Source organism: Fistularia commersonii, chromosome 6 (assembly GCF_037954325.1).
Source record: "Fistularia commersonii isolate RoL2024-O1a breed Wild chromosome 6, RoL_Fcom_v1.0, whole genome shotgun sequence".
Lineage (NCBI taxonomy): Eukaryota > Metazoa > Chordata > Actinopteri > Syngnathiformes > Fistulariidae > Fistularia > Fistularia commersonii.
The window spans coordinates 12251271-12265773 of NC_141289.1; the positions used below are offsets into that span (position 1 = coordinate 12251271).

The 14503-nt window shown below is 39.6% G+C and overlaps 1 protein-coding gene across 3 annotated transcripts in view; it reads left to right on the top strand.

The window, feature by feature from the left end:
- The window catches only part of pard3ba (par-3 family cell polarity regulator beta a), a 158507-nt gene that overhangs the window by 31015 nt on the left and 112989 nt on the right, over positions 1-14503 (top strand). For all 3 annotated transcript variants that reach the window (XM_086148140.1, XM_086148141.1, XM_086148142.1), the window contains 2 exons: positions 3655-3829; positions 11641-11738. In XM_086148140.1, the coding sequence (XP_086004266.1) occupies positions 3655-3829; positions 11641-11738 (273 nt within the window). The remainder of the gene's footprint in view (positions 1-3654; positions 3830-11640; positions 11739-14503) is intronic.

Genomic DNA, 14503 nt, shown 5'->3' on the forward strand with positions numbered 1-14503 from the left:
AAATTCAGAAAAGTATTTGATACACTGCTGATGTTTCAGCTTTTTCCACTTGCAAAGCATGTAGAGGTCTGTAATTTTTCTCATAGGCACTCTTCAACCGTGACTGAGAGAATCTAAAACAAAAATCCAGGAAAACGCATTTTATAATTTTCAAGTAATTAATTTGCATTTTATTGCCTGACATAAGTATTTTTATATCAACTACCAACCAGTAAAAAATGCGGCTCACACAGACCTATTAGTTCTTAAAGATGCCCTCCTGTTCTCCACTCATCACCTTGACTAACTGCACTAGTTTGAACTTATCTGTGTTAAAGAAACTCCAACCTCTCCACAATTGCCAAGACCAGAGAGCTGTGTGAGGACATCAGGTATAGAATTGTAGCACAAGGCCAGGATGGGCTACAGGACACTAGGCAAGCAGCTTGGTGAGAAGGCAACAACCGTTGGTACAGTCATTAGAAAATGGAAGAAGTTCAAGATGATGGTCAACCTCCCTTGGTCTGGGGCTCCATGCAAGAGCTCATCCTGCGGGGCATCAATGATCATGAGGAAGGTGAGGTATCAGCCCAGAACTTCATGGCTGGACCTGGTCAATGACCTGAAGAGAGCTGGGAGCACAATCTCAAAGAAAACCTTTAGCAATACACTATGTCGTCATGGATTAAAATCCTCCAGTGCACGCAAGGTCCCCCTGCTCAAGCTAGCACATGTCCAGGTCGTTCTGAAGTTTACCAATGGTCATCTGGGTGATCCACAGGGTGAATGGAAGAAGATCATGTGGTCTGATGAGACAAAAATAGAGCTTTTTGGTCTAAACTCCACTTGCCGTGTTTGGAGGAAGAGGAAAGATGAGCATAACCCCAAGAACACCATCCCAACCGTAAAGCATGGAGGTGGAAACCTAATTCTTTGGGGATGCTTTTCAGCAAACGAGACAGGACAACTGCACCGTATTGAGGGGAGGGTGGATGGGGTCTTGGGATCTTGGCCAACAACCTCCTTCCCTTAGAAAGAGCCTTGAAGATGGGTCATGGCTGGGTCTTCCAGAATAGCAATGACCCGAAACACACAGCCAGGGCAACTCGGGAGTGGCTCTATAAGAAGCATCTCAAGGTCCTGGAGTGGCCTAGCCGGTCTCCAATCTTTGGAGGGAGCTGAAAAGACCACATTGCCCAATGACTGCCCTGGAACCTGAAGGATCTGGAGAAGATCTGTATGGAGGAGTGGGCCAAAATGCCTGCTGGAGTGTGTGCAAACCTGATCAAGAACTACAGGACACATCTGATCTCTGTAATTTCAAACAAAGGTTTCTGTACCAAATATTAAGTTCTGTTTTTATGATGTATCAAATACTTATGTCATGCAATAAAAAGCAAATGAATTACTTAAAAATCATACAATGTGTTTTTCTTGATTTTTGTTTCGGATTCTGTCACAAGAGTACCGATGATAAAAATGACAAACCTCTACAAGCTTTGCAAGTGGGAAAAGCTGAAAAATCAGCAGCGCATCAAATCCTTGTTCTCTCCACTCTATTCTAACTCACCAGGGACACATTTGACACATGTTAAGAAACAGACAATATGAAAGAAAAGAAATTGGTTGTGAAAAATTAGCAAAATCCGTAATGACTAATCAGCTCACTTTGTTTAGTGTTCACTGTGGGCAGTGTTTGTTATATTGTGCAGTGCTGTGTGCGTTTCTGTCCCTATATAACTGTTGTTAAGAGGTTGTAAGTCGGCAGCCTGAAGCTAGATGCTGTTTAAAACGTACTAAATTCAGATCTGTTTTTGATGTGTTTCTAACCCCCCAACCCCATCATTTCCACACTGGTTTGTTACATTAACAACTTCGCTCTTAGTGTCACGTCTCTAAGCAAAACAGTCTAACAGCCGATGACAGCAGCGTGGATATATTATATCAGCAGATGACACTCTGCAAAATTCATGCTTACTTTTTAACTGATTTATGGCACCAAAAGGAACTGCAGGATTCTCAGCACAAAAGTTGTCACTGGTGAACAGGAAAGAGGAACCTTTACGCAAGTTGCAAAGGGGAATTGAATAAGCAGGTTAGTCTTCATCATTGCTTCCTGGCTGTGTCAGCTGCCTTAAAAAAAAATCTCTTAGAAAAACAAATCATCAACACGTCTCCTGACATTAATAGTTGTTCAAAATATAACATCTTTTTGAGGTGTGTGTGTGTGTGTGTGTGCGTGTGCATGTGTGTGTGCATGCACACATCACATGGTGGTGAGAGACGACATCTTTGATTGATACTGTCAGTGAGCTTGGAAAAAGAGACTTTGTCTTGGGAGAGAGGGAGATAAGGAGAGTAGCAGGAAGGCAGATAAAGAAGAGAGAAGGATATCAAGAAGCATTCATCAAGCTGTACAATCAGATTGTTTTCCTGGCATTCAGTCTTTCTTTTCTCCCCCTGTCTCTTCCAGACCCTCAATTCCTCATCTTCCCATTCAGTCACACACACATTTACCCCACATACATAATCAAATGCTCACACATCACAGATGAATCTCCTTTGCATGCCTTTAGCTAGGTGTCAGGAGGATATTGAATCAGGGGAGGTTGAGGTGGGAGACGAAGGCTTCCTGTGATGGATGATGCACATCCTGCTGCCTCTTTCGGGCTTATTGTTTACACTCATGTAAATTCAATCATACATACCGCCCCACCACTGCTTTGTTGTTAATTGATGTCCTCCACTCATTTATTGTTTTATTTCTAGCCCTCATTCCTTCGCGGCTATTGTTTTTCATTAAGTGGTCATTTTCTTCACCAGCAGATTGTAATGAGGGCCGTCATACTGCCACACAACCATTTATCAAACAACACACTAAGGATGGCATGGTCCTACAGTCTCACACACACACACACGCTTACCTTCTCTATTTGCCATCATGTCCCTGTCTCAATTAGGATTGTTTTGTAGTCCTCTTGCCCTTCTTCGTCTGTTCATTTGGCTGCCCGATCTCTTCACGCTGTCTCATTGTGGCAGCTGTGTCATTGTGTTTGACAGCTTCTCATTCTCTTGTCAGATTTCATTTAACTGCTAATTTCATACATACACACCTCGCTTTGCCTTGACATTTATGCTAATCCTTCTCAACTGGCCTGTACTGAACACAAGGTCTGCATTTATCTTTGTTTAAAAATAAAAAAAAAGTTAATGTGATGCTAAAGTGGCATCAACTGGTGTGTTATAAAACATAAGAGGTGTTCGAGTAAATGAGTGCTTTGAATTCACACACAATCATTTGCACACTTCACTTGGCAGAATGAAGCCGTATCCCCACTGTTGGCAAAAATAAGTCCCGTAAGAGCCTACTCCATTATGATCATGGCACAGTGAAGAAGCTCTGTATCTGGTCTGCCTTGCGTGCGTGCGTGCGTGCGTGCGTGCGTGCGTGCGTGCGTGCGTGCGTGCGTGCGTGCGTGCGTGCGTGCGTGCGTGCGTGTGTGCGTGTGTGTGTGTGTCTGCATGCATTTGCTTCTCTCAAATGCCAGACATCACAGCTTTTACAGTCATGATCATCTTTGACAAAAGCTTAGCCTGTTCATTTCTGATTGTGTTCATATGATTTGTTATGTTCTTGAATATTCAGGACACAGTTTGACTCTTTGTGTCTTCCAGCTGGTGGCGGTGTTCAATGTCCAGCGTGCCCGGACAGACAGCCCCAGAGAACACATGTCTAACGGATCCTCCAGTGCTGCCCCAAGCCCAGAGCCCCCCCAGTACTTCTCCCACCTGCAGTTCCAAGACCCAGTTGGGGGAGAGATTGAAGTCAATGAGGACATTCTCAAAGCCAGTACGTTACAGCTCCTATTAAAGTTTTCCAAAGTGTCTATGCTTGTCATGTGAGTCATGTCATAAACTGATATTTACAAATTTAAGTTACTTCCGCTGAATTATAAACACCTAAGGAAAGAAAGTAGCCAACAATCAACACTTCAGCACTTTATGTTGCCACTTTTTATCATCTCATATCATCACACTATTACTATATGCTGCTCATTTCATACTGTTAAACATATCCCTATTGTAAATAATATACATACTACTCATATACAGACATGTTTTTTCCATATTTTACTTATCTCTGGACACTTCATCCCTGTCCACATCATGCATGCGGGATATGACTCCACTTCATTGCACTTTGTGTCTTGTGTTCTGAATAACATCCCGTTGTCAAGTTGTTGTCCATCACTCCTGTGAGCTAGAGCCACATTCCTTGTACAGTGTGTACGAACACACTCGATGGATAAAAGCTGATTCTTATTCTGATCCTGATCGCTTTGAAAATGAGTCGACAGCTTTCCCTAATTTTACTAAACTGTAGCTGATCTTAATGTGAATCATCTAACACTTTGAACAACTTAATCAATATGACATTTCTGACAGCAAGCTAGATCAATTGTTGGATAATCTAACAATAAACGGCATGTTTTAGATAATTGACACTGGCATTGCCTATTAGGCCCAAAACTAAACTTGCGACGTTCAGGGTCAATTTTTTTTTTACTACATTAGTTATTTACATAACATGATGTGCGAAAAGATAACATATTCACAGTAGCTAAGTATACATGTATTGTGAAACATATTCCAGTACAGCAGTTGCGCTCATGAAATCAAGTAGTCACACGAGAAGCCATCTCGCCAAGCTTTTCGTCATTGTTTGTGCCCTAATTGAAAGGGCTTTAACTACTCTGCAATCCAATTTTACGTGTTTCAACAGTTACTAGTGACAGAAACATTTGTAACGCTCCTACTATTACAGGCACGGCTAGTTATTTCAGAACCAGACAGAATTTCACTAATAAAAGAAGAGCAAAATGTTTTTATTCATCACACAACTGGTTATTTACAGAAGATTGTTTTTTTCAATCAAGGTTATTGTTTATTTGAAGGACCCTCATACCCTTTCAAACAGGATTGCCGCATACATTTATTCAACAAAACAACTGAGATGACCTTCACAGCGCTAGCACAATATATTCATACAGATCTTTATGTGGATTCTTTTTTTTTTCATGTTGACAGTTTATGATTAGCAGTTTTGCGTAAAGATGTAAATAGCAAACAATTTCTGAAGCTGTTTGAAATGCCAGGTAAGATTAGTTAATAAGCAGGACCATCTGTGTGTGGCTGTGTGTGTTTCAGAGCATTTGCATACAAATATTTTCTAGTGACAAAAATCAAATGATATAAAGGGTTTTCACATGTTAAACAGCATGAAAACGACACACACACTCTCACACCTACACTCACTCACTTACACACACACACACACACACACACACACACACACACACACACACACACACCTGGCCTTTGCCATCCCTCCTCCATTATCTGCCCCCTCCCTACACCTACTCTACTATTCAGCTTCAACCACCTGCCACCTAGCTTAACCTTCTTCCTCCCCCATATACTGGAACCACCCCATCTCCCTAACCTTTGCTTGATAACTCCTCTTTCTCTACGTTTTCGCTCACTGCATGACTTCACCTTTAAATAGAATTGTATTTTAACCTGTTAGCCGTACTTAGAGGCCCCCCATCCTCCACACTCACTCCACCCTTGTCTTTAACTCAGTAGGATTTCCCTCTGGCCCCACCCTCTTTCTGCTTTTTTCGCCTCTCCAGCCCCATTGAGTGCCGACTAACGACGTTATCGGCTAACGATGTGACCTTGTGACGCCCTTCCTGTGAGACAGCTTTTGATGTCTTATCAGTCAAGCGTACACGCACTCAAATATATACATATTAGTTAATGTAGCCAACTGATCACACAGCTGCAGAGGGGTAAATAAAATATGCTTAAATGTATGCCTGCTTTGAAGTTACAGTTTCTGATGAGTATGACCAAATCATGGGATAACAAAATATATTGCAAAGAGATCTAATTTGGAGTTATTTGAATATTCTTAGTGCAGAAATTAAGTGTTTTGCCCTGTACTCATTTCAGTTGTACCACTTATGATTAATGTTTTTTATTATGCATTCATTCACTGCTTTCACACAAATGGTAATATTAATCATGTTTGAGTTCTTATGTCTACTCTAACCACAGTGGACATAAATTTGGATAGGTACTTTTTCCGCTGGGCTGTCCATATCGGTTCTTTTGTCATCGTTAATGTTAAATTTTTATTTGTATTTCACACAAAGCGCGTCACACCACAGTACAAACTTGATGTCAACAAAGTACATTTGCTCCTTTTGTGAATAGAAATGGCACAGTTGTGTGTGGCAGGCTCCTGTCTGCGATAAAGGCAGTCTTTTGGGCTGGAAAATTGAATTTGCATTATCAGTGGAGTTTTGGTTTGAGAAACTAATCAACATTTTAGTTTCTGCCATCTGAATGGAATTATTACCTCCCAAAGGTCAAGAGCAAGTGCTAGGTTTTAGGTCACTGTTTATTGGCTGATTGTATACTGTGGAGGTGTGTGCAGCTTGTCATGAGCATGAAGGGGTTAAACAAAACAATAAAGACAGATTATAGCAGCTGCCATACACTTAATAAGAAATGAATAATTGATTTGCCATGGCACCCAAGTGGTCCATTACACTAAGGATTGCGCAATCACTTTGACTTCACAATGGGATCACCTGTTTATAAATGTAGACAGGATCTCATGTGACAATTGAAACTTTGCAACAGACTGGAAACTTGCGGGCCCCCTTGGAGTTAGTAGTTTGTTAAGAAAGTACGCTCATTGTTCACGGTTTCTATGTTTGGCATTTTTGTATCAGCTTTAAGGCTCTCTTATTAAGTTTGAAGGGTTGGTCTCTAATTTCTCATTCTTGTATCCCTATATGAAAAGATTTGACCCAAGATGAGATAATAAATTCAGAAGTCAACACAGTCCATTTCAATATTTCCATGTTTTCTTTTCTTTATATCCTGGGAAATATGTTTAAAGTTTGCATTTTTATGTAATACATTACCATTGAAAGGTAATTTTTTTTTTTTTTTCCAAAGTAAAACAAAAGCATCACATCTATTAGCTTCATAATGTCTTTTCACTTTAAAATGTAAAAGTTTTACAATGTGCAAAAATGCATTTTTATTTGAAGTACTTATAATTCCAAAAAAGAACTGTGATAGGTCATGGATAATGTGGGGTTACTTAAATTTACTGGTGTGACCTTCGCAGAAGTCAAGCATTTGAAGAAAATTGACACAGATATTTCAGAAAAGAATGAACTCTGGGCTGCATGAACCACCACTATTATTCAAAGTGACTGTGGTGCCATCTCAGAAAAAAAGAACTACTGATGATATTGTTGGATTCTTATAAGACAGCAATTGTAACAAAGTCTGTCTTCCTCAGACCAACCCACCCAAAAGCTTTTTTCCAATAAATAATTCTGTCTGTAATCAGAGTTCAAACCAAATGCTGGGAAAACACCACATGATTAGCTGTATTATTGTGGCAGACAAATATCATTATTTTGTAAATGGGGCAACAGACAAACATCAATGGGAAGAATACTTGCAGCTCAGTGATATTAAAATGTGACACATAGGCAGTGGCACATCCTTCCACACGTGAACCCACTTATCAGCACAGCATGTAAACTGAAGATACTGAGAAAATTGAGTTAATAACAAGCGTCTTTATTCACACTATTATCTTAACCAAATTATTCAGAAAAATCGAGTTACACTTTCCATGTAAGCTTACTGACTGGTGGTGGAAAGGAACAGAAGTAATTCCATAATCAGTCAAGCATCAAAGTGTTTGTCTGGCTGGTCCAGTTGTTTGAACACAGAGATTGGACTTCACACTGCCCCAGTGGGATGATTAGACCTACATTGATCTGCAGCTACATGGACACACACTCACACTCACTCTCCCTCTCTTTCTGTCAGCCTCTCTTCTGGGAAGAGAATCCTTATCACATCCTCCCATGAGCAGACTGAGCTTGGTGTCTCTGTTGATTGCCAGAGAAAAAAGTCCACTGTGCCCAGTGGCTACACATGTGCACACAAATTCACACAAATCCAAATCCAAAATGAAGCACACAACATATTTGACATGGCCATCCTAATACATCCCTGATTGCACCTGCGTAGAATGACACTTCCAAGTAATGTGCGTGCCTTGACCCCCCTAAGTGCATCAAATTCCGATTAAAATCATGATGATAACTTGTTTTCCTCCTGCCCTGGGATGCCACTGAGCACTGCAGCGCAGAGGAACTGACAGGAGGAGGAACTCTTTAATATAAACTTTATTGTTCTGAACAGCACAAGCAGCCATGTTGGCCAGAGCTGTGGATGGAGAGTCTGAGGAAGATACACACAAAGATTCACAAAGGCTTGTCTGTCTAATCTCCAAGGAAAGAAAAGGTTCAAACAATGTGTTTGATTATTAAAAAAAACTTAAAAATTTATTTGGAAGACTATCAAATCTTTCTTATCTGAAAATCACCAACAACCTTACAAGCATCAGTTATGTAGATTAGCTTACTAAATATTGGGAGATAAAAATGACATTAGTTTAGCTTCAAAATCTGATTCAAGAGTTTTTATATTATTATACACAGAAGGAAGCGAGAAAAACTGTTGTATACTAGCTATATGGATGAGAATGTCACCTTCCTTGGGAAATACAGTTGACAAAAAAAATGTATATTACTTCAGAAAACTCAAAGAACTAAAACTCGTTGCTTCTTGGAAGAGATTCAAAAGTGTGTTGTCAAATACAATCTTGTGTTGGTACAAGATGCTGTTCATTTTAGACATGTGAATCTGTCTTCATGCTTGATTAGCAATCCAAGTCTTTTTCGCAGCCCTCCAAACTGTGGCCAATCTAGGAGTTAATACTTGTCAGTTTCATCAATATCTGTGACACTGCATGACCCGCCAGAGGTGAGTGGAGGTCAGAGGGCACAGCAAGTGACAACCAGGTTCCTTTACATGACCTGACCAAGGAGCATGAAGGAGTGGGAGGATTAAAGGAAACCGATTTGACTCGGATGGATAAATGGAGGAGGATTTGTGGGGCTGACCGCTGGGAAATGGGGCCTGACTGTGACCATGGCATAGCCTTGGTCACTAAAAAGGCACATCATTAGCATTGCTGATGTGAGTGTGGAAGGAGGTGTATGCCGCCATGAACGCGGGTTAATGATAAAGCCCATTTGGAATCGGCAACACAATCAAAGCTGTTTTTTTTTTTTTCCCTGGTTCATGAGTCGGTGTCTGAAGAATCTGTGGAACCTCTTTGCAAGTGCTGCTCTTAAGCTCAGCTTTCCTTTCTCTGAAGATGTATTGGTCTTCACAGAATGTCTAAAAAAAAAAAAAAAACATTCATTTGTTCAAAATGTCTTTTTACCGTGTGTTCATCTGTCTGTCAGAAATTGTCTGAAGATATTTTTTAGTGAGAATCGGAGTTCTTCTGAAAACCGAATATAGATGGTTTTCTGTGCTTTTGCATTTGTATAGTTTCACCTGCATGTAGTGTTTCTTTGACAATTTGTGGTGGAATGGAGGCATGCATTTAGAAATCAGATATGGAAATCTGCCGCAGTGATTGATTTATTACAGTGTGCCGGTCTGCTTCTGATACCTTCTCACCCTAGTGGAAGTAGAATATTGTCTTTGTGTTTCTGTGTGAAATCAAAGCACATATTTTTAGCGCAGCTTTTTTCTGATGAAAAAAATATTTCTTCATAGTCTGCATTGCGAAATAATGTTTGAAAACATAGGAGTGAAATCAGATTAAAACAGTTCATCTTCTAAGAAACGCACGTTTTGTGTTTGTGTCTCTCGACACCTTTGACCTCCTTCACATAGGGAAATTGACTTTCAGCATATGTTTCCACTGGTCTTAGATTGAGAGAGCAAGGCATGGAGGGTGAGACTGATGTTAAGCCTGTCCAGCAGAAAATGATTAATGAAAAGTTTTCAAAAGGACTTGAAGAATGTGAACACTTGTATCCTGTCTGAGATTGTAAGTGTGTGGCTGGAATAGTTTAAATGACCAGGTTTCAACATGCTCTCTTTCTCTCTCTCACTCACTCACTCATTCACTCACTCACTCACTCACTCACTCAGTCACATACACACACACACAACCTGACCTTTGCAATTTCTCCTCCCCTACTTGTTCTCCTCCTTAACTCTCAATTCTGACAATGTTAAACTAGGACCTTGTCAATGACCCTCCAAAGAGAGATTGATTACAGGAAAGGCGAGAATTTTATTAGCCTCCCAATCCTGCATTTTTTCCCCCTCTTCCATAGTTCTCTGCCACTATCCAATGACTTTTCTCTTTCTGTCCCTTCCCTTCTGGTCTTTCTTCTGACCTGATTAGAAAGCACCATGTTAAAGGGCTTTAAATCCACAAATACCAGCCTGCTCTATTCTGAGCAGATATTAAATGCAAAGGTTTACTGCGGATTCAGATCTGCCAATGAAAATGTAAACTCCCTTTCCACCAGCTCCTCTGCGGGATAGTCAACAGTTATGGTTATTGCATGTGCAAATACGTGCATGCGTGCGTGTGTGTGTGTGTGTTTGCAGATGCCACTGAGGCAAGAGCTAACTTAATGGGCATGTGCGTGGTGGGTGTGGTTGTTTGTTGACTCTTGGGGTCTTGGAATTCTCCGAGAGTGCTTAAAAAATGATCAGAAAGGAGTCACACATGCATACACACACACACATATATACAACAGTAAAAAATGAATGATCCATTTGTGGTTTTTGAATTCAGTCCTAATAATTTGGAGTGTGAGACACTTCTTTTTGCATTAATGCGTTAATGTCCGTGTGCCAACAAATGCTGTAGAATTGTCTTTGTTTTACATTCATGGGGTCAAATCTGTTTGAATAGCTCAGTGAGCCTTAGGGACCCATCTTACCCCCAGCAGGCTCATTTGAACATGAAACTACCCAGCTGCTTGCTGTAGAAGACACAAAAATAAGGAAAAATGGTTTCCAGTTTTTGCAAATAGAATCCAATTTAATTTCACTGCACACCAGTATAATTAAAAAAAGACACTGCAGCCAACAAACAAAAAACAGTCTTATATTCAGTATGTCAAATACTTTGAGTCTGAACTTGTCGAATATTCTGCTTGGTCAGTTCTTCTGACCCCAAGTGTTAGATAAGGCTCTTGCTGGATATTTCACAGAGACCTAAATATAAGGAGGGACAGTGACTCTACAAAGACTGGGAAATGTTGTGCAACTTCTGTTTAGAACAGGGAGGGAGTGTTACATTTCCAACAGTGATTCTAGAAGGTTTCTAAATCAGTTTTTTGAACAAAACCTATACATTTTAGGACTGTTCATATCTACATTCCAATGTGAGGTTTACATTTCCAGGTTTACATTATTGTGATGCAAACAAATAAATACAAATATATATATGATTCACAATACACATGAAGTTTCATAATAATACCAAACCCCAATGTCTTTTATTCCTTTACCAAACACAAGTCGCATTCTGGAAGGCAATACATGTCCCTCTCAAAAATGGGTTGTATAAAATAGGTTATGTAAAAGTGAACATGTGCATCCCAACTGACCTTTGCTCATCAAAGTTGAACCTAATGCAAAGAAGCATCAATCCCTCTCCTCTGTCTCAAATCCTAGGCTTACCTCTATTGGTGAGGAGCAGCAGTGACTCAGCTTTGGCACCACCGTCCCAAACTATAAATGCACCCGCTCTGAATAACGTGGCTCCTGAATTGGTGAGTAAACAGTTAACTGAGCCCTCCAAGCTTCTTAAATTCCTAAGTATGTCCAAATCAAATGTTTTATGTTCTTCCAGCTGTCTTTTTTTATTTTCGAAGTAATTTTCCAGCAGTTAGAAATCACCCAAAATGTAAAAAAGGAAAAAACAGAGAGAACTAGCATTGCCAATGAGTTTGTTGTGTGTGGTATTCCCTCACTGAAGACAAATAGCAAAATCATTTCTTGTGGTCCAGCTCTGTGCTCCAGGCTGCACTTTGAAAGGGTTTTCCAGTACATGCCATCTATTCATAATGGGCCACCATCAACTACTCCTTTGTTTGCTGCCTTTTCTTGTCCTTCTCTGTACCGTTGTCTGTATATGTGTTTTTGGGGAGGACAAAATGGAGGCTTTGTGACGTCAAGTCTGTGTGAGCGAGGGGGTTACATCCTCAGGTGTGGAAAGGGATGGAAGAAATGAGTCCTGCTATGTTCGACTCAGTGGTGACTAAGCGGTCCACTCTGGCATCAGTGGACAGAAAGTAAACACTGACAAAGCTCATTTTTCTTGCTCTGAAAAACATCAAGCCCTATATATTTCAAAAAACCATGCCCAGGCCAGAGTGAACAGACTTATTATACCTGATTTAAAAGAGCTGTACAACTGTTTGCAGAAATCCACACCCCTCTCCTTGGCGACCGATGAAGCGCAACATCAGACCTCATCTTTTAAATCCCATTCCTTCTTAGCTCACAGGCAGTAATACTCCAGTATTTTGTGTGGTTTAAGGAAAATGGTTTGCCGCTGTCTTCTAAAATGTTATTCCCATTTGTCAAAAACTCATCGTATTTTTATCTACTGCTCGATGAATGTTACGAGATAATTAATTGGGGAAAAATGTTTTTCTGAATAAATATCTATAAACGTTAAAATATTAATTCATGGTTCATTCAATGTTGATGAATTCTGCTTAATATGTAAGGTGTGTATTTTTATAAATATTTCCCTTGGCTTGAATTCCACCATCCATACCCTGTATTGAATTGGAATGCAATTGTCACACCAGCAACTCTGCAAAACAAAAGTCACTGGTTTCATTTTAAGACAAAATTGTTGTTTGTTTAGGTTCAGTTTTGTTTTCTTATGGGATTTGGCTACATTTCATCTTGTAAACTCAATGATTGATGCTCTTCACGGTAAGAAGTCCCTTCGCTTTGAACTGAACATTCTGAAGGGCCACAGGTTGTCTGGTTGCAATTAATCCTCATTTGGTATGCCCCTCAGTTGGCCATATGGTTGTCATTTTTCAACAGACATTTTCAATAAAGAAATGTCAGAGAGTTTCTAAGTGATTTGATACAGACATCTGACTTGTACACTCACGCACAATTGATACATTGCACAGTAATGTCACAGCTTATAGAATTTAATGAGTATTATAGATGAGAAACCACTCTTGAGATGGAGCGAACTGCCCGTATACACCCCAAAGCTGTAAATCAATGTTTTCTCTAAGCATTACATATTATAGAAACAGAATTATGTAGAGATGAATAAATTCGCATTTTTCTCTTAAAAAAATGATTTAATTAAGTATCTATGCATTAATACACTAACCACAGTCCTCTATATTGTTCTCAATAGGCCTAGAGACTGTTTTAAATAATGTAGACTATTTTTTTCATTTTGTCATCCATTCACAGCCAGTTTTAATGGGAATGGAGTTCATTAGAAGTTAAAAGACAAGGTTAAGTGTTTTGTTCAAGAACTTAATTTGATGGATAATTTTTTTCTTCGTATTGTCACATTCAAAGTCCACAAAGCTGTTTTTAATCTGCTATAAAAGCAGTGAAGTCAGAACAGCTTGGTTACTGGTAGTTAATGTTATTTAGAAGGCCCCTATGCATTTACAATTAATGATGACTCTTTGTTGAATGACTTATAAATAAATATCTGTATTGAGAAACGTTGAGAATAGTTTTTAATCTGTTAATACCACATTCATAACAATCCTGTAACAAATAATGGGATACAAATAAGCTTCATGGTTCATTAGAACACTTTCTTATTTGATTTATTTTAATTGTACAATAACTTTTATTGTATAAAGTTTATTTTAACACTTTGTATGCCATTTTTGGTTGGGTTGTGGCAATATTTGCTTTGGAAACCATCCCAATTAACGCCAACAGGATAATGAAGGGAACAGTTGTCTGACTATCTGAGGCAATACTCAGCTTTATAAGGGCATAGTTTTTAAAAATCACCTTATATCATTATTATCAAACTAAATAAAATATGCAAGTGCGAAACAGGCACTCAGCTCTGCCAACTTCCATATTGAAAATGAGGTGTTTAGATTTACATGTCAAATACAGCAGCTGTTAAAGTATTTGCTTTTGTTCCTCTTTTTTCATCCATCAGTCTCTGCCTCTTCTATCCCTCCTCCCATATTCCCACATACATGCCTGGCTTATTTTTACACCTTGGGATACTTTGATGGAATACAAGCGAACACAGCAGGGAGGGGAACTTCACTGTGTTACAGTTTGGCCAGCATTGATATTTTACTCAGTTATCGTATAAACAGTTGACAGCAGAAATTCATCAATTTCTGCCGCCTCAGTCCGCGTGTGTCTGCAGTCTGCCTTTTTCCTGCGAGCTGCTGGATATGTGTTTTTGTACCCCTGTGCTGCTACCCCTTGAGGACTGCTCTCCAGTTACTTGTTTGAGGTTGTGTTTTCTTAGGGAACACAGGCAAAAGTGTGTGAGCATGGCTGTAGG